General features: G+C 39.7%; 1 protein-coding gene across 4 annotated transcripts in view; it reads left to right on the top strand.

The window, feature by feature from the left end:
* CTNNA2 (catenin alpha 2) overlaps positions 1-26,262 on the top strand; it is a 1,115,456-nt gene that overhangs the window by 346,159 nt on the left and 743,035 nt on the right. For all 4 annotated transcript variants that reach the window (XM_043603825.1, XM_043603826.1, XM_043603827.1 and 1 more), the window contains exons 4-6: positions 680-846; positions 14,519-14,638; positions 18,390-18,656. In XM_043603825.1, the coding sequence (XP_043459760.1) occupies positions 680-846; positions 14,519-14,638; positions 18,390-18,656 (554 nt within the window). The remainder of the gene's footprint in view (positions 1-679; positions 847-14,518; positions 14,639-18,389; positions 18,657-26,262) is intronic.

Genomic DNA, 26,262 nt, shown 5'->3' on the forward strand with positions numbered 1-26,262 from the left:
TTTACATCATGTTTCCTTATTAGATGGGAAACTCCTGGAGATCAGGGTGTCCTCAGTCACCTCTGTAATTCCAGAGCTTAATAATATCTGACATAGTACAGGCTTAATCAGCATTTGTTGGATTGGTTCAATTCTCTTATAAATGCTCTCTAAATTAGAGAATAGCTTCTTAGCAGGGTATTAAAAGACTATATTTGGGTATCTCTGTAGTCTGTTATTCTCTGATTAGCACAATTAAGAGTACAGTGTTAATGAGGCCAAGGTTTTAGTTTCATTCCTCTGTGGAGCAGTTAACTTTGCACCTCAACTGTCAGTGAGCTCAACTAGCTGCCTAGTAAATACCATTGGCTCCAAGGGAAATGAAATGTGAGACTGATTAAGGTCAGGGCAAATTCATCTCAACTATTAGACACATTGAATTGAATATATTCCTTATTGATGTTTAAAGCATAATTTCACACTTCTGTGTGAAACGAACACCTTATTTAGTCCACAGCCTCTGTCCAATGTGCACTGATGCATTGAACTTCAAGGTGGGTTGTGATGGAGAGTGGCAGGAATACCTCCTGTTCATGGTGGTTTTGCGATAAGAAGAATAATCATTCATCCATGGATCTTTATGATTGCCAGCCTCTGAGCTTGCCCTCTACCCACACAGCTCTCCATCTCTGTCTTCCAGGTGAGACAATGCGCATCGCCTCTTCGGAGTTTGCTGATGACCCGTGCTCATCAGTGAAGCGTGGCACCATGGTGAGGGCGGCGAGGGCTTTGCTCTCAGCTGTGACGCGCTTACTCATCCTGGCGGACATGGCGGATGTCATGAGACTTTTATCTCACCTGAAAATTGTACGTATGTGGAACTTAGTGAAACTTGCTTTAGGGGTGTGGTAATACTGACTGTGTATATTAGAGCTCAGAACTGTACCAAAGATGTTTCACTACTCACCAGATCACTTACCCAAGTGGTATACCTCCAAGTTTTTCTATTTTTTAATGTATTTATTTTGAGAGAGAGAGAGAGAGCACACTTGCATGTGAGGTAGGGGCAGAGAGAGAGGGAGAGAGACTTCTAGGCAGACTCCATGCTGACACAGTGCAGAGTCTGACATAGGGCTCAAACTTGTGAACCGTGAGATCATGACCTCAGCTGAAATCAAGAGTTGGACATTTAATGACTTAGCCACCCAATTGTCCCTACCCCCAAATCTTTCTAATACTAAAATTACATTTAATAATATACAAGAAAAGTTATGGAAGGTTCACTTGGGTTTGGACTCTCCTCTTACTTCCTGGAATTCAAAACAGTATATTCTTTTAGGCCCCAGAGGCTGAGGACGGTGTACCTGCCTTGGCCCTATCTTGCGATTCAGAATAGTGCGGTCCGTGTGGTAATTCAGAGTAGGTCAGTTCTTCTGGTTAGCTGGCCAAATGACCACCGATGCCCACCCTAATATGGATTGTGTGTTGAATTCTATTTTGTTACCTGCTCCATCCTTGTACTTACATAGTCTGGCAATAAAGAGCCTCATGTACACATCTCATGGTTAAAGTCAATCTTGTTGCACCAAGTCTGGCATCTAACATACCTGGATTGGGTGGGCATTTCCATGCCGCACTAACCCATAGACTCTCATTATAAGTGCCTTGCTTGTCACATTTCCTTCATTCTCTTCAACTCTTTTGTTTCCTAATGGAAGTGGAGCCCTGCCCTAGTCACAAATTTTACTAGACCAGGGTTAAGGCAAGCCTTTCCAGTCCTTGACAGCTAGGCCTTTCTCTAGGCTGACTTGCATCTGTCTGCAACCAGGGTAGTTCAGTCCTCTGAACTCAGATAACATAATTCAACTGCTTAGGAGTATGGCTTCTGCCTAGAGAGTTTTTATCCCACGCCTCAGTTAATTTCACTTCTGGACAATTAGCACCAACCTTGGACTGACATCAGGGTCCTTAGATGGTAAGATGTGAACCATGGGCTTTTCATTTTTTGGGAGTCAACCTATTGCTGGTTTAGTTCCCCTACCTATGGCCATTCCTGGCTTATCATTTTCCCTATTTTCCAACCCTTGAGGTTTTTATTTTCTCTGTCAGTGAAATGAAAAGTAGGGGCAGGTGAGATAAGGAAATGAATCATGAGAGCCCACTCTCAACTTACTTTCTGTCTCAGATTTGTTCTGTAGAGGGATTCATCAAGAAATTTCTAAAACAAGTGGTTGTCTGTCAAAAAGTCTTGAGTCACATCTTACCTGAGCTGACCCCAAAAAAAGAGTCAAGACTCCAGGTTATGTATCAACTCGATGGTATTAGAAAAGGTCTCAAATTCTAACATCTCCAGTATGAGTTCCATGATCATTAACCACAAAGCAAAGATACAGCTGTTCTCTGTTTCTATAAGGGTGCACAGATCTGAAGACCCAAGGGCACAAAGCTGAGCCTGCTTGGGAGTTTCCTCTCAGATTTTTCTGAGAATGGGCCTGTAAAAGCCAAGAAAGGCTCTTGCAGATTAGATGAGGTGAGCAATATGAGGAGAGACTTTACCTAGTTCAGAGGATATCAACAGCCAGTACAACATTATGATTCACCATTTGGCTACTGGAATAAGATTAATTTTGGTTTGCTGTCCACTTGCCAACTGTGTTGTAATCTACCGTATAACCTCCTTGTGTATCAGACGCTGTATCTGTTAATATGGGGCTAGTGGTAGTATAGCCCACAGAGTTGTAGGGAGTTTAAAAAGGGTCAAATTCCTAGGAAGCATTTATCACAAAGTTTGGTGCAAAGTAAGCTTCTCGCTTTATTCACATTTTAGGCAACAAGTAACTTTGTTCTCAAGTGTGTGGGAGAAAAGTTTCATCTTTCTCTTGCAGCCTGCTGAATCTTCAAATGCAACATTTTAAGAAAGATCTTCCCCTAGATAGACAATCTCCCTTTCCCAGGGAGAGAATAGGACCCAACCTCAAGAAATTAACTTGACATCCCATATGTTCTTTTTCTGTGCCTCTGAAGGCCCTGTTCAGCCATTCCTGTGATGACAGGCTGAATCTTCTCCCCAAGCTGCCCACATGCAGAGGGTGTCCGTCCTCCAAGATGAGGTGGGACATACAGCACTGGTTCCTGCCTGTAATCCTGCCTCTCCACCCACTTGTTTTGACCAGTGCTGTCTACTGATAATATCACCACAGTCTGTTGTCTTGTGGAGTCAATTGTATTCTCTTCCCAACACAGCAGATGAAGGGAAGTAGGGGGAAAAAAAAACGGGTTTAGCACAAAACCACGGAAAGGTCAACCCAGCAATATTAAGTAGTCCTGTCAGACTGTCAGTAGTAAAATTAAAAGTGATTGCAGACTAAATAACACATTTGTTCTCCGGAGAGCACCGCCTCTGTAGAGGGTAGCCGTGGTGGAACATTGCTCTCTTGTGGAGCAAGGAAGGAAGTGCAAGGCGAGGGCTTCCCAGACGCAGGTGGTGGCGGGTCTCACGCTCCGGGTTCAAGTCAGTCAGGCTTTCAAATCAGGCGGCTGTTGCCTCCCCGCAAAAACCCACAATATGTCAACAATCTGTCCCACATGACCCTGTTGTATACTTCTACTTTAGCTTTTTGTTCTTTTTCGTAGAAGCACATTCTCTCATTCACAAACAAGTGTTGTCTGCAAGCATCTATGTATGTATTTGTTTTTTCTCAGATGAAGTAAACATCTTTATATGTTTGAATGGAGCAGGTTAGAAATGGTCATCTACACCTTTCTCAAAGCTTTTTCCATATAAAAAATGAGTTTCCTTACCGCACGGGTGATAATACCGAGGTAACAAAAAGGAGTGACAAGTGCTTTGCCGTAAAGTAGTGACTCCAGGGGCGCCTGGGTGGTTCAGTCCAACTGAGCATCTGACTCTTGATTTCGGCTCAGGTCGTGACCTCTCAGCTTTGGGTTCAATCTCTCTGCCCCTCCTCCACTTGTGCTTTCTCTCTTTCTCAAAGTAAGTAAATAAAAACTTAAAAAATAAATTAATTAAAAAAAAGTAGTGACTCCATTTTCTTTTGGTTGAGATGATAGAGTAATACCCTATGGTGGGTCTGTAGGTTCCTGCCTTGGTAACCTTTTTACCTTTAAGCATTATGCATAATATCTTCCTTTTTATCTCTTAGGCCATATGCCAAATTTTTACTGCTATTCTTTCCAGACAATGATTTTTTCTCATTTCTGAATGACTTACAGGAACATAGAGGGAGTTGCTTGATCAGAACCTTATATTCATGTTTCTCCATCAATAATTCACTAAGTAGATGAAGTATAGTCAGTTTATTCTCCTAAAATGCCCATTTTCATTCTCTGCCCTGCACCCCAATAAGTAATTATCAGAAAATTGAGTAATAATGAGCAAATATAATTCACTCTGTAAAAATGAATCAAGAATTGGGATATCTGTGGAGTTTGTGTGATTTGGCAGGGTGTGCAATTTTGCATTCTGCTACCTGAAAATTATGTTTGGAAACGTATGTTTACATGACTGCTAAAGAGCCTATCTTTTCCTATAACACAGATACCCCTGTTGCCCATATTAAACTACTTGTATTATTATGCAAGTATTTGTATGGGCTTTAAGGTTGAGCTTTTTTTAAACATACATTCAGAATTCTCATGATTACAAAAGGTTTTTGCTGCTGTGTTTGCTTTAAAATCAGGATGATAGTGATGGAATAGTAGGTGACATACAATTCAAAGCTGGGTTATCACCCAGGTGGGAATCTGATGTTCCTCAGAAAAGCTAAAGTAATCATTTGCACGTCAGACATCATTAAAAAATACTGAATTATAATCACCTTCATTGTTGAAGTTGCTGGTGAGTGATTCCCTAGCCAGACGTCTGATGTATCCTGCAATCAGCTGACATTGTCAGTGTGTTAGGTTCATATGTGGCACTTCAGACTTCTCAAGGAATCCTGCATTGCAATTGGTGATCATGAAGAGGGATATTTATTTTCCCTAGACTCTGAATTAATGTAATCAGATCGTATTGTCAGTGCTTAGCGTTGGCGATGGCATCACACACATAAACTCATTTTGACATGTATGTGTCAGAGAAAACAACCCCCTTTTTTCTATCCTCAGGCTAAGTCCTGGAATAATGATGTTCTTGATTATCTCAGAATCCCTCTCTAGAAAGTGGAATGGCAAAACAGAAAAACAACAACCCCTTAGTCAATTTCTCAGGAAAGTCAGATTGCCTTCGTAGCAACCAGGGGCTAGCTCTAATGCTGCTGCCTCCTGTTTGCAGGACATTGATGAGACAGGGTGACTTTAATATTACCTCTGCTTTTTGGGACATAAGCATCAAATAGTGTTGTGTGTCCTCAGTAACGGATTATTTCTCAGTAGTTGGCTGTGTAGTCCTACAGCTCTAATGTGGCTCTTGTGTTTGAAGAACAGCAGTCAATTGGCGTAAAATAGCCTTGTTTCTGATTATAAAGAGGGAAATTACTGCCCAGGTTCTTAGCATATCTTTTCTGTCACAGCTATTGCGGCATTAACTTCACACAGCTGGGTTGTTTGGAATTTATTTATGTATTCAGTTATCGTTTCAAAAAGGACTTACTGGATGCCTAGTGTATACAAGACACTGTGCTCGGATAACTTCAAAGGTGAATAAGTCTCAGCCCCTGGTTTCAAAACTTCATAGGCTACTAGGGAAGACATTAAGAAAAAAAGCATTGCATATTAGGAAAATGTGCACATGGCTGTGATCTCACCTACAATGAAGTTATACTAATTAGGATGTTTTCCACTTTAAGTAACACAAACTCAACTCAACTTGGTATTTTATTTTATTTTTTAATTAATTAATTATTTTTTTAGTTTACATCCAAGTTAGCCTATAGTACAACAATGAATTCAGGAGTAGATTCCTTAAGCCCCTTACCCATTTAGCCCATTCCCCTTGCCACAACCCCTCCAACAACCCTCTGTTTGTTCTCTATATTTGAGTCTCTTATGTTTTGTCCCCCTCCCTGTTTTTATATTATTTTTGCTTCCCTTCCCTTAAGTTTATCTGTTTTGTATCTTCAATTCTTCATATGACTTCAGTCATATGAGATTTATCTTTCTCTAATTTCACTTAGCATAATACACTCTAGTTCCATCCACATAGTTGCAAATGGCAAAATTTCTTTCTTTTTTGTTGGAGAATAATACTCCATTGTATATGTATACCACCTGTTCTTTATCCATTCATCCATCAATGGACATTTGGGCTTTTTCCATACTTTGTCTATTGTTGATAGTGCTGCTATAAACATGGGGGTGCATGTGCCCCTTCGAAACAGCACACCTGTATCCCTTGGATAAACACCTAATAGTGTAATTGCTGGGTCGTAGGGTAGTTCTACTTTTAATTTTTTGAGGAACCTCCATACTGTTTTTCAGAGTGGCTGCACCAGTTTGCATTCCCACCAGCAGTGCAAAAGAGATCCTCTTTCTCCGCATCCTCGCCAACATCTGTTGTTGCCTGAGTTGTTAGTGTTAGCCATTCTACATTGACAGGTGTGAGGTGGTATCTGATTGTGGTTTTGATTTGTATTTCCCTAATGAGTGATGTTGAGCATTTTTTCATGTGTGTGCCATCTGGATATCTTCTTTAGAGAAGTGTCTATTCATTGTTTCTTCCCATTTCTTCACTGGATTATTGCGTGCATGCGTGCGTGTGTGTGTGTTGAGTTTGGTAAGTTCTTTATAGATTTTTGGATACTAACCCTTTATCTGATATGTCATTTGCAAATATCTTCTCCCATTCCATCGGCTGCCTTTTATTTGTGCTAATTGTTTCCTTTGCTGTGCAGAAGCTTTTTATTTTGATGAGGTCCCAAAAGTTCATTTTCAACTTGGTATATTAAAAAAGGAGTATATTGGCTCACTAAAGTAAGAAGTCCAGAGGTAATTAGCTTCAGGCAAGGCTTGACCAAGGCACAAAAATGTGATAAGAACCAGGCTCTTATCTCCTTTCCTTCACTAAGAGCACTCTTCTCTGTAGGCCCTTTTGTCATAGTCTCAAGATAGCTGCTAACTATTCTCAAGATTACATGCTTCTAGACTAAAGATAGCAGGAAAGAGTGAATTCTCCTCCCTTTTATTTTTAGCACAAATAAAAGTTTCATGGTCTTGTTAATTCTATTGGCTTATGAATTAGGTGATTATCTCTAAAAATTATTTAGAGGGGGAATGGGATGTGTTGATTTTTTTAATTTGGTCAGTGCTTACTCCTTTCCCTCACCATCCCCCAAGTCACAGATGGGATCAGTTCAACCAAATTATAGTGTTGGTCATTTGAGGATAATATGAGAAAGGATGATGTGGCTGGGAGAAGGAGGTCTCAGGATTGGGTCTTATTAAATTGAATGTGATGCTTTTCCTGGAACGAATTTCTTGGACCAGATTGAGTATGTGGGAGTCAGGAGCCCAAGCTAAACTATAGCCTAAAGGTTGAGGGTGACTGGGAAGAGGTTGGTCCCATCAGAAGAGCTTGGGGATATATCATTCTGTTCAGTGATGAGATTAAAACTTCACAGTAAGTTCAGCAGGGGGAAGCTTAATATGAAGAACTGTTAACTCCAATAGCAGACTAGAGTTATAAGGGTTTGGGTAGCAGGAAGAGAGCTCTAAGGAACATAGGAAAGGAATAGCAGATATAAGGAGCAGCTGCTACCCCAAAGACTGGGATGGGGCACTTCACGGAGACCCTCCCAGCCACTCTGAACCAGGGCCAAGATCCAGATATTCCTACCTTACTGGGTGACAGAGAGGTCACCAAGGTGCCACACAAGCTAATGGAACTTGCTGGAAATCTGCCCTTAGTGTGCTCATGGGGTGCTTGTGCCATTAGAAAGGAGATAGATTCAGGTCAGACAACAGACTTCAGCTACAGAGAGCTTCACACACCAAGGGAAGGAACAAAGGCATGAGAGCAAGAGAAGGGACTTGGGGTGTTCTCAATAATATAATTGATTCTGTCTTGCTGGAGCATACAGGACAAGGTGGGGAGAGGCACTAACAAAGTTGGATGGGGCAATACAAGTTGTTTAGTGCCTCAGATAGCATGATGATTCATTTGGACTCTGTGTGGGTTATGGGAAGCCACTGAGTACTTCTAAGCCTCAGAATCAGATTTGTGATTTATATCAATAGTTTTGGTAGCAATGTGGAGAAAGAATTAGAAAAGGGGTGCATCCGAGCAAGGAGACAGATGAAGAGATCATTGAAACTATCCAGGCCAGTGACTGAAAGGCAGGTGAAGGCAGTGGCAGTGCATGTTGTGAAAAGGAGGTAGGTTTTAAAGATATTAAAGAGGTGGAATGACTAGATCCTGGAGGCTGATCAGATGGAGCAAGGCTCTTAATGAGTGTTCATCATCAACTGATCAGTACAACCCAAACCCAAACTCCATCAACTTCGTAAACCTATCCTTTCTGGGAAACTGAGACAGTAGAGCTGAGGAGTTAAAAGCACGAACTCTGGAGCAGACTACCTTGGTTCAAATCCAGGCTCCCAACTCACTTGCTGTGAGACCTCTCGGGAAGCTAGTGTAACCACCCTGACCTCAGTATTTCCTGCATAAAGTAAAAAATAGGAAAACTATCAACTGAAAAGAGCTGTTTTCTGGGACGAAATTAGGTATATATAAGCCATTTAGAAGAGTGGCTGGTACATCCCATAAGTACTCAGTGGCACTGGCTAGTGTCATTTTTCTTGCACCAGCTGAAAATAACTTTGGGAATATAAACTGTATTATTGTGCTTTATAAAACATGACACATTAAGAATACATGACAATAGCATTTAAGCATTCTTGCTTTCTGATGAAATCATTTTCTTCACTTGTTAACAAGAAGACAAAATTTAATCAGGAGGAGCAGCTTATGAAGGAAAGAAAATATTTAATCAAGAAGGCCAGCTTTAGGGAGCGCCTGGGTGGCTCAGTTGGTTAAGTGTCCGACTTTGGCTCAGGTCATGATCTCATGGTTCGTGGCTTCAAGCCCCGCGTAGGGCTCTGTGCAGACAGCTGGGAGCCTGGAGTCTGCTTTGAATTCTATGTCTCCCTCTCTCTCTGTCCCTCCCCTACTTGCACTCTGTCTCTGTCTCTCAAAAATAAACGTTAAAATTTTTTTTTAAAAAGCCAGAGTTAGGAGGCAGAGACATGAAATATGATGGTGCTGCGGTATCAGCAGTCACCCCAGAGTACATGATTAAACAAGTAAAGTAATAGAATGTGGAATCTTACATCTACTCATTTATTTACTTAGCCAACTACTGTTTCCAAGATAATATATATTTTTGAATGTTTATTTATTTATTTTGAGAGCGAGAGAGAGAGAGAGAGTGAGACAGAGGCAGAGAGTTCCAAGCAGGCTCTGTGCTGTCAGGGCAGAACCTGACACAGGGCTCTATTCCATGAACAGTGAGATCATGACTTGAGCTGAAACTCAGAATCAGATGCTTAACCGACTGGGCCACCCAGGTGCCCCCAAGACAATATTTTTAATTTAGCTGTAAAACTAGATCCTAATAAGAGAATTATATAAGACTTATTAAATAGTTTAGTTCAGGTCACTTAAAATCCAATCAACCCCATATCCACAAGAGGATCCTGAAATGAGGTTAGTCTGTCCCAACAGGATTGAGGATCCTTACGCCCTGATTTGTGGCCCCGGTATGGATGGTAAATTTTGATGGGAGAGCCAGGTGACACAGTCCAGGGGGGCGAAGGATCAACTCCTCAGTTCAGTACCCCCATCCCTATACATCTGCCTGACTCCTAGGAGCTGCTTAATAAGTATTGAATGACTACATGGATTCACAGACTACTTTTCGTATAATGAAGTAAATACATGAAGTTCCAATCAGGAAAATGGGAGACTGATTTAAAGAGCTGGTTGCCAACAATTTGACAAAGCTGTAGTCTGTGGAAGGCAGGCCTGCTTTAGGAATGGGGGTAGGGGCTATTTTGAACAATCTCTGTGAAAAGACCAAGATTTTAAGAGTTTTAAGTGACAAGCTCCGAAAATAATACCTAAATCCACTAACAAGGGAGAAAATTTTAATATCTTTTCTAGCTCTTTGAGGCTTTTCAGCTGTACCCTGCCCAAGCTGCCAATATTAAGGACAGATGTACCTGGTTGAGCAAAGAGTTCTCACTTTGGTGTTCACAGCCGGGCCTGCTGTGGGAGGAGAACAGTTGATTGTGATATCCAGGACTCCGAGGGCATTCTTAAGAAGGGAAGCTACAGCTGCTGCCTCTAAAGGCTTCCTTTATCAGCTCATTGGAAAAGACTTCCCAGTTCCGGACAGGCGCGTCTCTCAAGCTTCCCCCTTATAACACCTCCCCAGGAGCTCTGCTCTGCTTAGAGCCCTCACTGGCAGGCCTTCACTGTGAGGCTTCCACTCTCCCCAGTGCCTGGTCTGCAGATGTTCCAAGCGCCTTGCCTCTTGGAAATTATTTGGGAAAACATCTTCATTAGATGCTTTCCTTAACAGATACTCCGATACTTAGCTAGACGCTAAGTGACAGGTCAGTGTCTCTGTCTAAGGAGCTACTAATTCTTGCCAGTTATTCTAAGTGTTTGCTATTTTGCATTTCTTTTTTGCTTTCCTACATATACAGAATACCTAGTTGGAGAAAAGAGTAGAGAAGAAGTCTTTGTTCCATTTCTGTCATATACTTTGATCTATTCAAGTTCTCTGTTTCTTTTTGTATTCGTATTGGCATTTTATATATTTAGAATTTATTGCAGATACAATTAAAATTCATTAGCATGAGAGGTTTTATCTTCATCTTTTTTATCTTACTGTTTAAATTATCTCTTGTTGATAGCCTCTTGTGGGGTCTGGTTTTAGACGTTCCATCTGTTGGGGCATCTGGGTGGTTCAGCTGGTTAAACATCTAACTATTGATTTCGGCTCAGGGCATGATCTCAAGATTTGTGAGTTCAAACTCCACATTGGGTTCTGTGGTAACAGTGTGGAGCCTGCTTGGGATTCTCTGTCGGTCTCTCAAAAGTTCCATCTGAGAGTTTTTATCATAATTACAGTATTTAGCCCACTTATATTTATTTTCTAATTGAGCTTAGCCATCTTCATTTTTTCATTTTTCATTTACAAAAACCTTCATTTCTTCTATAATTCTCACAATAACTTTGTGTAATATGTAAACATTATTACCTTCATTTTATTAAATGACATTGAGGGTCTGAAAGGTTAAGTGGCTTGCCTGGATCATAATGCAAACAAGTGACAGAGCTGGGGTTCAAACACAGAACGGTCTGACCCACAGCCTTCCTCACACATATTGACTCATATCTAACAACGTGGGACCTAGGGAGGTTTTCCTTTTTTTTTTTTTTAAGTTGTTTGTTTATTTATTTTGAGAGAGAGCATTGGGTAGGAGCAGAGAGCCAGAATCCCAATCAGGTTCAATGCTGTCAGCAGGGCTTGAACTCATGAACGGTGAGATCATGACCTGAGCTGACATCAAGAGTTGGATGCTTTAACCAATTGTGCCATCTAAGTGCTCTGAGAAAGTTTTTGGAGAAAGTGTCCTGAGTATTCTGTATAAGAACTGCCTTTTAAAGTGTTTGGCTTATATCCCTGTAATTTCCTTTAATCCAGACACCCAGAAAGAAAATATCATTGGCTCTGTTTAAAAAAAACAAAAACAGGACCAATTTGGTTATTCTATTAATTTTGACTTCTCAGAAGAAGTGTCTGGTCACTGCCCTTCATTTCCCCCCTTTTCCTTCTTGTCCCTTCAGCATCCCCCCCACCATTTGTCTGCTCCCACCACTCTCTGCTATGGTCCCATTTCTTCCAGACCTTGGACTGATTCTGAACCCATGTTTCTACACGAGAAATTTGCATTACTTGACCTTTGGAGATCCTTGTAGATTAAAACTCTAAGTATGGCTAAGTCTACCTTTACACAGAGACCCCATCATTGGTGTTTCTTTTTAAAAGAACTTCACTAAATTAGAAACATAAATTCAAACCAGCATCTGGATTCTTCAGATACAGCCAGTAAGAAAATGTAAGGTATAAAGCAACAAAACAGGTACTCCCAATTGGTCTGATTAATATTCAGTAAGAAGCCTGTTTTATATATGTATTAGAAAACAAATCTAAGATTTAGCTCCTTCTGAGATAATTATTTTGCTCTTTGCTGGAACCAGTTTTTATGTCCTCCGGAAAGATTTACAGCTCAAATAAGCAGCAGGAACAAATTAACTGCCAAGAACTGTCCTCTCCATGATGGTGTTGATAGCCGTGTTAAGATAATTACAAATCTATTAGAAAGTGAGACATCACTGATTTGTTGTTTTAAAGGTTTGAGGTATAAGATTCTAATTAAACTATGAAAATGCTTTATCTGGCCTATTCCATACCATAAAATGTAACTTGATTTGAGTCCCTAAAAAAGTATCTTTACACACAACAGTCCTTTTTTTCAATGATTGTTACTGTTTTTCCTTGAGTATTATTAGAGCCTGGATAGGAATTGAACAAGACTAACATTGAGAAGTCAAAGTATTTTATATTTTTTACAGTTAAGAGAAGATTCAGAATTTCCATAGGAGATGTGAATGGAAACTTAATTTTATGTGGAGTCTAGATTACCAGCGTTCTCAATAACTTCCCTGGCTTGCTACAACTCTTAATAAAAATGGGTTAGCCTATTTAGTAAATTGAATGGCATATCTACAGAGAAAAAGGTTGATGATCTCCATTATCATTGGTTTATATACACGATTCTCTTCCTCCACTCAGTGAAACTTGATAAGGATATTGAATTAGGTATCTTTGTGATTGTGTCAGACTTAAACAAAGGTAGATCTCTGTAGCTCAGAACTGTGTTAATCTCTGGCTTTTTCTATCTGTTTTAGTGGTCCTTTGTATTTCCGCATTGTCAAACGATGAACTCCCTGTATGTTCCCTTTGGCTTGCTTCAAATACAAAGAGCTAATCAGAATTCTTCAGTAGGCCCTGCATTTTCTTCACTTCACATGACTGAGCTGCCTGCTCTTTTTCTGTTGCTTCTATTAGAAGACATCATTAGCAGAAGTCTGTCTACTAGGGTCCCTTTTTGTATAGAAGAACTTTTGATTGAGCAAACACATACCTGTTTTGTGCCTTACTCAGAATTTTGTTCTTGGTTATTTCCACTGACAAAATAGCAAGTTGACTGATGATGATGTCATGGATTACTTCGTATCTCAATTTTAGTTTTAATTTAAATTGAGACCACAGGTGTTTAATGTTACCAGTTGTGGAAATCTTCACACTGTAGTAAAGTCATTCTGGAGGGGGCACCTAGGTGGCTCAGTTGGTGAAGTGCCAGCTTCTGCTGGGTCATGATCTCCTGGTTCATGAGTTCGGGCCCCACATCAGGCTCTCTTGTTGTCAGTGCAGAGCCTGCTTCAGATCCTCTGTCTCCCTCTCTCCACTCTCCCGCATGTGTGTGCTCTCCACTCTCCCGCATGTGTGTGCATGTGTGTGCTCTCAAAAATAAATAAAAACATTAAAGTCATTCTGGAGAATGACTTTAGTACCACCCAAATCCTCAAGTCATTTATTTTATTTTTTTTAATGTTTTTTATTTTTGAGAGAGACCTAATGTGACTGGGGGAGGGGCAGAGAGGGAGACACAGAATCTGAAGCAGGCTCCAGGCTCTGAGCTCTCAGCATAGAGCCGACGCAGGGCTTGAACCCACTAACAGTGAGATCATGACCTGAGCCGAACTCGGAGCCACCCAGGCACCCACCAAATCCTCAAATCATCTGTAAAGGAGTTCTTAGTGAAATTCCTAATTCAAGTCTAAGACCTCTCTGCAAAAGTTGCATGATCCAGTTGGCAAGAATTGGAAGCAGGGCACATCATTAGGGAGGCATGCCTGCTCTCATTCTGCTCACCTGCATTCTACCCCCGCTGACACCACCTTCAGTGGCAATGAAGCTTCAGATTCACTTGCTTCTCCACGGGGTGTACAGCTCCTCTTTCCAGTGGATGGCAGGGTGTGAACTCAGTTCACAGTTACAGGCCGTTCAGCTGTGGCTGCAGAGATGTTGCCAAGAACTGTGGTTGCAGATTCAAGCGCACTCACGCTTCAGGGAATTCCTTCAGTTTTTGTTGGTGAAGCACTTCCTCCTGAAGATTTCTAGAATTTGTTTTCAAATTCCATGTTTTTTTCTTCCATCGGTTTTCTTGTGTCTATGTGAAATTATTAGTCTGTATTCCTCATCAGAATCCTAACCCAATAAACGACAATTGATATAGTTCTAATGCTTCAAGAGTTCAGGCATTATCTTTTTGGGTACAAAATATCCTGTGTGTTGTGAAGAAATATTCTGATTATAAGTACTTATTAGTGGTACTTCTATTTTATTTAAATGTGAATCCCTAGGCATATTTTTTTTAACAAATGACCATTTCTAACATGTTTAATATTTAAATTCTATCCATTGATAAATGTTCCTTATTACCTCAGGTGGAAGAGGCCTTGGAAGCTGTCAAAAATGCTACAAATGAACAAGACCTTGCAAATCGCTTTAAAGAATTTGGCAAAGAAATGGTAAAACTCAACTATGTAGCAGCAAGAAGACAACAGGTGGGGACAATTCAGGAAATGCTGGGGGAGAAAATGTGTGTTTAACCTCCTAGCTTGGTAGGCTTAAACAACAAATCAGCCTTATCTGTTGGTTATCAAATAGCAAATGTCCTCAGAACCTGTGATCAACAAAGGTTGCTTATTACATGGGCCAGTTTTCATAGCATTGTGGGCCCTGGGGTTCTCTCTGCCCCCTGCCTACCTAGGGTAGGTCACAGGCCTCCTGTGTGACTGGTGGGAACCACTGTAACCTTTTTCCACTGTAAGAAAAGCTCCCCAATCAAAAAAAAAAAAAAGAAAAGAGAAAAAAAAGGCGGGGAGAGTGGTTTCATATAGTGCAGTGGATGCTGTCTGAGCACCACCCTTTGCCCTCACTTTTTGTTTCCTAGCCCTGTAGACCCCATCATGCATATGCATAGCCCAAATGTGCAGCATGTTGAGTGACCCCTTTATGAAAGACAAGAAGACTATGCAAAGAAAATCAAGGAAAGGCAGAGAAGAAAATAAATGTGTGGGGGTTTGGGATAACACAGGTTAAGTGCGAGTTTCTCTGATGAAGGTGACTGACATAGTGTCTTCTGTCTTTCTTTTATCTAGAGCTAGCCCTCAATTTAGTCTATTCTAGTTGTTTGTCAAGTACCATTAGGATTTTATCCTCAAGGAATTTGTTTTTAATTTTTTCCCCTAGGAAACACATCTCCAAATGCGAAAGGGTCAGTTAAAAATCCTTTACCCGTCCTCTTGACTGTTCCTAGAATTCTTCAACACATAGGGCAATTCCTAGTGATTTAAGATGGTCTGTGACCAACAAAGTTTTATTCAACAAACATTTGTCGAGTGTTTTTCTGTGCCAGGTTGAAGGAACGTTGGTATTACAAACTGGACCAAGATCTAGTTTCTGCCCCTAACATGCTTACAGTATTCTTTGTGTGAGAGACACACGCATGTGATTTGAGATTACTTGATGAAATATTTTGTAATCAGCAAAACTCAAATGAGCTCTTGTGTGATATTCCAAAATGTAAGATGGGTAGGAGTGAAGTTACTCTGAAACACAAATGTGAGAACCAAGAAAGCTACTTAGCTAATTTAAACAACTGAGAAAAAAGCCACTGAATCTTGATCTTAGTGAACCACACGGGCAGTTGGGAAGAAAGGTAGGAGCCAGGACATTGGGAGTCTTGCAGAAGTCTTGGATTTTATTGTAAGTGGGTGGGTAGTATTTGAATATTTCAAAGTTTGATATCAATGTCTCAAATACGTATTTTAGCATTCTAGATATGTTGTGCAGAAGGGAATGGAAGAGGAGAGACCAGCTATATTTGGGGGGGGCTGAAGTAGTCTAGGTGAGAGATGGTGGTCTTGATTCGTTTGCAGTGGTGGAAATGGAGGAAACTGCAAAGAATCCGAGTTTATTTTGAAAATAGAACTCTGAGGACCTGTTGTTAAATTGGACATGTTAGGAAGTGACAGCAACCAGTTCAGTTCTAAGGTTCTGGTTTCAGCACATGAGTGAATGTTGGTAAATTTACAGAGATGGGAAAGACTGGGTCAGTTGGGTACAGAAATTAATATTTCATATTTAGATACATGGATTGTGAGATGCCTGTGAACTCTCCATGTAAAAATGTCAAATAGAAGAGAGTTGTGGGTTGGAGATGGACACATCAGGTACTGGTGTGTATATAGATGTGTATTAAAATTCATGGACATGTATGAGATTTATGAGAATACCCGTAAGTATCATTTATTTCAGCAATACCTTATTTTTAATTAACTGCTAGTTCAGTCTCTTTCAAGAAAATTTAGAAAACAGGTAGAATTGGAAGAAGGAAAAAACCATAGAACACCCTACCACCCAAGAAAAAAGTGGTACAATTTTGGTATATTGTATTTTAGTTATTTATCTTCATATTTTAACATATTTATAATCATACTTTGCATACAAGTATGCATATTATGTTCTGGCTTTTCATTTATCTTGTAAATATTATTCATGTCATTTATTGAAAACTATAGTATCCAGAGTCTATCAAATAAATAAATGCTTCAGTCATTTACTTAACCAATTCTTCATAATTTAACATTTAGATTGTTTGCAGGGTTTTTTTAAAAAATTTTTTTTTTCAATGTTTTTATTTATTTTTGGGACAGAGAGAGACAGAGCATGAACAGGGGAGGGGCAGAGAGAGAGGGAGACACAGAATCGGAAACAGGCTCCAGGCTCTGAGCCATCAGCCCAGAGCCTGACGCGGGGCTTGAACTCACGGACCGCGAGATCGTGACCTGGCTGAAGTCGGACGCTTAACCGACTGCGCCACCCAGGCACCCCTGCAGGGTTTTTTTAAATGTAATTAAGGAATGTTTCCTCAAATGTTTTTATGGGGAGAATCCCCCTTCCATCTCTTCCTTTTTTAAGTATAGGTACCCAGTAATATAATATGCAATTTCTGGACCAGAGTTCTGGAGGTTAAAAGGCTCTTCATGGCTAGTCGGGAGAAACCTTTCACTTTGAATGCATAGATAATTATCTGGCATAGAAAGTACACACACATGTTGGTTACCTATTGGTGTTCATGTTTAGGATCAAAAAGAAATGCCCTCAAACTAGAAATCATGTTGGCGGGCTAAATTCATTAGTGCATAAGCAAAAGAGGATAGATGGTTCAGTTAATTATTACTTGTCAATCTGCCTTGACAATCCTAGATAACCAATAAATTGTGCTTGTCTCAAAGTCGTTTTGACACACAAAAGAAAAGATACAATTGTTGCCAGGTCATTCATATAACACACACTGAATAAACAAATAGAAACTGAACCCCAGTGATTCAAATAACCTTCAACGAGGTTTTGAAACTGAAAAAATTTCTCTGAGATCCTCAGCTGGCAACCCTACATGGCCTCAGAGAGCAGCACTGCCTTTAACATTTCTGTAAATGATGTGAACATTTTCTTAACAATGCTCTTTAAAGCTGAAGATCAAGAGATTCCCCAGTAGTATTATTTTGACAGCCAAAACTAGGAAGGCACATCACCTTTGATCTATTTTTATTCCCTAAACTCAGTGATTGAGCTGCCATTAAAGATAGCTTTAAAAAAAATGAAATGAACCCTAGTCCGAACCTGATAATGAAGTGGCAGATATGCACTAAGCAAAAATCAGAAGAGTTTGATTTCCCATGTTTGTAATTGTCATTGAATATAGGGGCAAGCAATATCAGAAGACTGAAGTCTGGGTTTTCCTCTGCTGCTTAACTAACTCCTATCCATGCAGGCTACTTGTCTGTATCTTGGTTTTTACATTTTTCCCAGCAATATTTGAGTGCCTTTTATAGGCCAAACATTTGCTAATAAGTCAAGGGCCACTAAACAAGATCGGGTTTCCTGCTCTCAATAGATACAATACATGCTTAAATATGTAACTCCAGTACAGTATAATAAGTATTGATGATAGGAGGGGATAGGGGCTTGTGGGAGCAGATAGGAGACATCGCCTAGAGAGCTGGATGGAATAGGTTCCAGGAAGATGGGCCATGTTGAGTGAAAGGGTAGGGTAGAAGAGGGGTACTCCAGTATTTCATGCAGAAAGAACACCATACACAAAGTCTTGGCAGCTAGAGAGAGGACAAAGGGAAGGTAGATGGTTTACAAACTTCAGTGGAGTTCTGTGAGTCTGACTCAGAGTTCAATAACAAAGGTTTCCATGGCAAACTTCATGGATGTGACAGGTCTCATGTTTTGCACACACAGGAGCTGAAGGACCCTCACTGTCGGGATGAGATGGCAGCCGCCCGAGGGGCTCTAAAGAAGAATGCCACAATGCTGTACACAGCCTCCCAAGCATTTCTCCGCCACCCAGATGTTGCTGCCACCAGAGCCAACCGAGATTATGTGTTTAAACAAGTCCAGGAAGCCATTGCTGGCATCTCCAATGCTGCTCAAGCTACCTCGCCCACCGATGAAGCCAAAGGCCACACAGGCATCGGTGAGCTGGCTGCAGCTCTGAATGAGTTTGATGTAAGTGTCCCAGTGGTGCACACAGAGGGGTATACACTTGCATTGAAAAAAATGATTTGGGGATGAAGGGCCACAGTAGCATACATGAATTTACCCCTCGTAGAGGCTTAGGATAAAAGGTAAATTATATCCTATTTCTGTTGATGGGAATCCAACATAGTGGCAGAGCCTAGTTTTCTTGTATTCAAAGGATCTAACAACAATGTTGAAGAGGACCTGAGGTTAGGCAAGCAGAAGCCCTGTAAATCATTAACTTTTTTTTTATCCCACTGGTTATTTAGGGACCATTCATCACTTGGATGATGATCTTTATTTTTAAGGGGACAAATGTCATAAGCAGTGTAGGTATAGGTTGCCTCTGTGTTGTGCCTGGGTGAAGAACTACCCTCAATGTCTTCATTTTAAATCATTGACAAACGTTGTTGCCCACTGATCCCACATGGGATCGCCATCTTCCTTGAATAGACCCCTCTGGCTAATGCCTCTGCAGGACCCATGAATGACCCACATTCTGCACCTGCTGTTTCCGGGGGTGTGTCCCAATGAGCGAAGCAGTAGGAAGATGGCATCAAAGTGAATGGGAGGCATTCATGTAATCAGTACCCCAGGATGAGAGCCCTCACTTCTCCTGGATCAGGATATGGACCCACCTATGGGATGCTGGAATTCATCTGAGCTCGTTCTGTGTTCAGTGTGAGAGTCTAAGTGTGTTGTGAGAACTACCAAGATTTAAAATAATTGGTATCTGCTTTCAAGGATTCTATTTCCCTGTAAGGAGATGGGAGAAGTAGAATGTATTAAATACCTTTCAAGTGATAAAACACAGTATTAAAGAAATTCATAAGAGAAAAATAGGTTACTTAACAGCTGTGGAGAAAGATGATGAGCTTGCTTTTGGATCTGTTGACATGAATTTTTGGCAGGAGGTGACTGACTGGCTAGAGAAGAGAATCGGGAATAAAGCAGTGATTGCTAGAGACCTAAAGCTGGAAGATCTAATGGAGGAATAATTATGATACTTGACCTAGCTCTTTTCCCAGAGGTGTCTCCTCTTTTAGTTTTTTCATTTAGTCAAAATATAATAGAGATAGCTTAGACCATATACTGTTTCCTATGTTTTTTTTTTCTTTTTTTTTTTGGTCAAGATTAAATACAGTAAATTTAAAGTGACTACCACAGGATCGCCTGGGTGGCTCAGTTGGTTAAGTGTTGGGAGAGAAACTTAATAACTCACATATCACATTCAACTGATTTCATGCAAGTGACAGATTATATTTATTTAAAGATATCTGGAAATTTAGGGGCACCTGGGTGGCTCAGTTGGTTAAGTGTCTGGCTTCGGCTCAGGTCACGATCTCATGGTTTCTGGGTTTGGGCCTGGCTTTGGACTCTGTGCTGACAGCTTGGAGCCTGGTGACTGCTTCAGATTCTGTGTCTCCCTTTCTCTGCCCCTCCCCACTTGTGCTCACGCTCGCTCTCTCTTCCAAAAATAAATAAACATTTAAAAAAATATTAAGTATTTACCACAGGGATTGGGGGTTAATATGTAATTCACAAAGTTTGAGGAGACTCCATTGGAGCTAATAGAGTTCAGTAAGGTTATCAGTTTTAAAATAAACATATGTCCACAGATTTGCAAAGTGCAAAAACATAGAGTCATGGAAAAACAGATCCTATTTTTTTAAAAAAATGATCCTGTTGATAGAAATGAAAAGTAGTTTGTTGGCTTTATTTTATTCCTCATTTCCTTATAAATGTTGGAAATAATCCTGATACAGATGTGGAGGACTAGATACAAACAAAATAAAAAAACTGAGTGGCAAGTTCTACTTTTGGGTATGATATCACAGTGATATCACAAGCCTGGGTAGGAAAACTATTGATTCTTAATTTTTACAATGTTCAGACAATCCCAATAAAAATTCTAAGAGTTCTTTTGCAACTTGACAGAGTAATGATGAAGTTTTTTTTCTGGACTAAGTATGAATAAGCCCACATTTTAAGGAGATGAAAATGAGCGGGTGATGTACTCGATATTAAAACATTCTAATGCTACATTAATTTTAAAAGTGTGCATTAGACCAAAAAATGCCTAGTCAAGTTAAACCGAATAGAAAATTGCAAACAATCTCCAATACAAAATTATCTTATGAAATGATAGTTTTTAAAATTAGTAGGTGGATTAGTCAGATTTTGACAAAACTATATTTTTATAATCCTATGTTAACGTCAAAAAGTAAACAGTAAACCCTGCCAGGACCTAGTAATAGGAGTAGAAGCACTGAATGCGGAGAACTCCCTGGAAGGACAGTCAGACCCTTCAGCTGCTGCCACCTTCTGCCCAAGCGTGAGGACTCCACCTTCCCATTTTCTTTTTATCCAGAACCTTCTCGCTGAAAGGAGCTTTTACTAAAAATGAGGTTCACAATACAAAAGGCTTTGGACTCCTAAAATAAAACTTAAGCCTGTATGGGGAAAATCTATTAGCAAAGTATGTTGGAAATACTTAAACATTTGAAATGTTGGTGTGTGTGTGTGTTGTTTTTTTTATTTTATTTTATTTTTTAATGTTTATTTATTTTTAAATATGAAATTTATTGTCAAATTGGTTTCCATACAACACCCAGCACTCATCCCAACAGATGCCCTCCTCAATACCCGTCACCTACCCTCTCCTCCCTCCCACCCCCCATTAACCCTCAGTTCTCAGTTTTTAAGAGTCTCTTATGTTTTGGCTTCCTCTCTCTCTAACCTCTTTTTTTTTTCTTTTTTTCTTTTTCTTCCCCTCCCCCATGGTCTTCTGTTAAGTTTCTCAGGATCCACATAAGAGTGAAAACATACGGTATCTTTCTCTGTATGACTTATTTCACTTAGCATCACACTCTCCAGTTGCATCCACATTGCTACAAAAGGCCATATTTCATTCTTTCTTATTGCCATGTAGTATTTTGTTTTTTTAACTGTAGTGATATGCTGTGCAAATACGGCTTTGGGAGGTTAATACAGAAATGTAAGTTTCTTACAGAACATGACCTATTAACTAAGTAATTCACTGTATTTTAGCTATTATACTAAGTAAATTTGATTAGTTAAAATAAGTGTATTATGTTTATTCTATGCTTATAGAATAGCAGACTACTCAATTATATATTGGCTAAGTATATTAATCAAGTAATATTTTATTAATAAATGTATACTGGTTCACAAACTATATAAATAACTAAAGCATTATCTAATGTTTAAAATTTTATTTCTCAGAGATTGACAAATGTTTAAAACTTCATTTCTCAGACATTGACAAAAATCATCAGGGAGAACCATCTAAATTGGTGATTTATAGACAGTAATTCAATTGGGTATGGTTCCCTAAAAATTTAGTAAGTGCAGTTTCAGTACTTTCTCAAAAATAGTAATGCTAATAAAGTATTACAGAATATGACCAGATATAAGGTAATTAGCCATTTGTAGATTTGTTGATTTTTTTCTCCATCATTTGACACCAGCAAATCTAGACAGTCCTTAAGGATATTTGAAATTATCACTAAAAATTAATGTTCTCCTTCTCTTGGTAACAGAATTCTCCATTTCTGTTCTTTAGTTGCATAATGAATACTTTGGTATTTTTTTTTATTCTGCGGACATAGTGACTTGAAATTGATTTTTGAATTCAGACATCTGTCTTATATCCTAAAAGCTATTCTCAGATATTAAACAAATTGATACCACATTGGGAGGGAAACTCACTCAAACTTCCTGTGAATTAGTTTTCTGGCAATATCCCTTCCTGATGCTAGGTTTACTGACTTGCCAACGTGAAGGAGATTTTAAAAAGTAAAGTATGTTTGAGATCCTGAAGTGAAAGGAACTATAGAAATACACAAGTCCATTGTGAGCATGGCTAGCATGCCTTAATGTTCAATTTCAAGCACGATTTGTATTAGTCATCAGTATGCAAACCCCAGTTTTATGGGCGGTAAGATGCAGAAGTGACGTAAAGTTTGATAGCTGACTAAAAACAAGGTAAAAATTAGTATTTTTACGTTAATTTGTTAAGTTGTAGGATTGATTTTTTTTTTTTTTAATCTAGGTAGTTAAAATTGTGGCTCAATGCATGGTGACCTATTTTCTGGCACTATTTTTCTGCCTACATGAATAGTTGATGTAGTGATTTATGAAGCAAAGGAATGAAGAAAAAACCCAGGATTTTAACAACTTGAAACTGTCAAGGGAGTTTCTAATGATAACATAGCAAAGAGAAAATGATTGCTAATCAATGGAAAAATCAGCCTCTGTTTAAAATGTGGCAGCTTGAGGTAGTTAATTTTATTGGGTGAAACTACTAAGGAATACTAAAAAGAATTTTTAAAATATAGTGACTACTCAGAAATAAATCCTATTAAAATGTCCATTTTACTGCCAGAAAACTTGAAAGAGTGAGAGAGAGGAAAATTAAAAGTTATTCCTACAGAATTTCTATTTTAAAGAGAAGAGAGTATACTATATCTTGTTTTTTGAAGCTTCTTTTGTAGATGAAGGCACTTGAGAAAAATGGAAATTAACACCATTCATGGACCAGTCTTTATAATGGGTAGCTGTTTGCATTTTAAACGTTGGTTTTAAATCAGATAGTAAGTAAACACAATCTCAAATTCCTCTAACTTTATTACCTTCTTACTTGTGAATTTTCTTACTTTTCCCCACCTGCCCTGGGTATTTGCTTGATTAGTAATTATTTTCTTGGCCATTTAGTTTCTCTTTTTCCACTAGGAGAAATTCCCTCAGCCTATAGAAAAATGTATTTCTCTTCTACAGTCTAAGAAGAAAATAAAGCATTAGTCTACTATATTTACCATTTTTCTCATACTTCACTCTTCTCCTTACACAGTTCTTTAAGAACAGTTCTTAAATAAGTCAATTCCAGTCCTTGTTTCCATGTCTTGGCTACCACTAGCTCTTCCCTTTTTGAGCCTTGTCATCCAACTTTTACTGCCCCTCCTCTGTAACTCTGTGTTTGAATCTTTAAGGACCCCCAAGTCTATGTGCTTTCACTTGCTAGTTCTCAACTACTTTAAATTTAGAATGGGGGGGGGGGTGAATTTTAATAGCATTAACCATATTCTTTTTTTTTCTTCATATTATTTCTGATTTGCAAGATTTATTTTTACTTGAAGAGTAGGGCAATCTGACCTCAACTACATTGAGTGAAATGTCACCATGACATACCAACTCTACATACATTGCCCTTGCTATTTCTACCTGATTTTTCATACCCTCTTCCCGCTGGTATTTCTTCCATTTTTTCCCTCTTCTTTCTTTTTAAGTATAATTGTGTGGATCTAATTGTAATTCTCTTACTGCTAGTATTCAGTGGATAGAAGTGTTGGAATGTGAGCATAAGACATCATGGAGCATCTACATCACAGGCCAATGAGGATAGGAAAACTCTTTATCTGACAAGGGTAGGGCACATAGACCAACTGCACTGATGGGAGAATTGTCTTCTGGGGAGCATCTCCATGTTATGGTGGTCACTGCCCTAAGGTGACTCCAACTATGTGCACTTCTCAGGTATATATGGACAATCTAGGAGATCTAGTTGGAAAAAACGTGGTTAAGAAACAGGAGTTAGATGGTAACTCATTTCATAGCAAGACCCCAGCCCATTTTTGGGACATGGAGGTTTCTGGATACCCAAGCATAATAACCCTAGCCCAGGGTTTAGAACCCAGGGTTGGAATACAGGCCCAGTGGAGAGCTGGAGTGCTAATACAGGTATCTTAGGTAAGAGACCCAAATGCATGACCTCATGCAGACCTATGCTTCAGGAGACTAAAGAAGTAGAGTTTTTCATTTGGCACCCTACTCTAAACATCTCTCTTAATACCTTTTGAATAGTGAGATTAATTCTTAGATGTTCCTGTTGAAAGCCTGATCCCTTAAGGAGCTGTGAACCAGAATTCTGGCTGGCTCAATGATCCTTAAAGGGTTTTATTGACTCATGGTCTCTCCAAGGAGGCAAGAAGGAATGCCTCCTTTAAGTAGTACATTTTCACAGAGCATCTTGTTGAGCTCCTTCCCAGTTCTAACCCTCCCTTTTGCTGTGGAAATCAACATAGTTCTTTCTCAGAGAGGCTTACCCTAGGTCTCCTCTTCTCCTGTGATACTCTGTAAAGCCATTCTGACTGCAGACATGTGGGAACACTCACATTAGGTTATGGAAAAGGTAAGCTTCCTATGTATTACATTAGCATGAGGACAGAAAAAAGAGGAGAAATCCCTGACAAAATACTGTAAACATACTGATGAAGAAAATTCAAGATACAGCTTATGTCCTAAAGCAGTTAGCAAGAAGCAAGCCAAATGCATAAAAATTAAAGCCAGTAAGTAGAACCATTTAGCTTCTGGAAAGCAATTTTGGGTTCCTAATTCAGGTACTAAAAAGAGGAAGAAGGCAAATTCAGCAACTTTCTGTCTGAGTTTATGCCAATATTTTTGAAGGCTTAACATATGTAGCGTTGTATCTGTTGTTCTTTAATGCTTTTATTGGTACTTTTTTTTTTTAAAGTAAGCTCTATTCCCAACATAGGGCTTGAATTCACAACCCTAATAGCAAGAGTCGTATGCTCTACTGACTGAGCCAGTCTGGCACCCCTATTAGTACTCCTCAATAATCTCTGCCATATTCCTATCAAATGGTTCCCATTTAATGGCCTTTGGAAGTAGCCCAGGATATTGGGAAGAGCTCAGGACTTGGATTGCAATTTTAAGAATGTGTGACCTTGGGGGCGCCTGGGTGGTGCAGTCGGTTAAGCGTCCGACTTCAGCCAGGTCACGATCTCACGGTCCGTGAGTTCGAGCCCCGTGTCAGGCTCTGGGCTGATGGCTCAGAGCCTGGAGCCTGTTTCCGATTCTGTGTCTCCCTCTCTCTCTGCCCCTCCCCTGTTCATGCTCTGTCTCTCTCTGTCCCCAAAATAAATAAATGTTGAAAAAAAAATTAAAAAAAAAAAAAAGAATGTGTGACCTTGGATTGCGGAGATAGTATCTCCAGGCCTTGGAAAAAGATTTAGCTACAGGATAGCTAAGATGATTAAGAGTATACAGTATGCCAAGTGAGATGTAAGAAGGAAGGACTACAAGGCATAAAGGAGTAATAGTCTGTAAACAGCTATAGTTACTGCGATGCATAAATGATGTGCTATACACTTACCTATGTAGTATGCACCTACATACTAGTGTGTGTTGGGGGATGGGTAAAATTAGGGAGGATCAAATCACAGATTTCCTGGAGGAGGCAGTGAATGAGTAGGAATTAACATGCTGATGTGTGAATGAGTATTTCTCAGAAAGAACACCATTTCATGTGGCAGCATTATTCAGTAAAATACTCAGTTCTGGAACCCAGGAATGAGAAGAAATCTGGCTGAGTGAGCTGGAGGCAGATCCTGGGGTGCTCTGTAGGAATGCAAGGCAAAGGGCTGAGCTTCAGCCTGAAAGCATTAGGAAGTTGCTGGTGCTGTAGGCAGGGGAATGCATGGTCAAATTTGTGTTTTTAAAGTGACCTCTGCCTACAGGGTGGAGAATGGACTCAGAAGGGGCAAAGCTGCAG

This window comes from Prionailurus bengalensis, chromosome A3 (assembly GCF_016509475.1).
Source record: "Prionailurus bengalensis isolate Pbe53 chromosome A3, Fcat_Pben_1.1_paternal_pri, whole genome shotgun sequence".
NCBI lineage: Eukaryota > Metazoa > Chordata > Mammalia > Carnivora > Felidae > Prionailurus > Prionailurus bengalensis.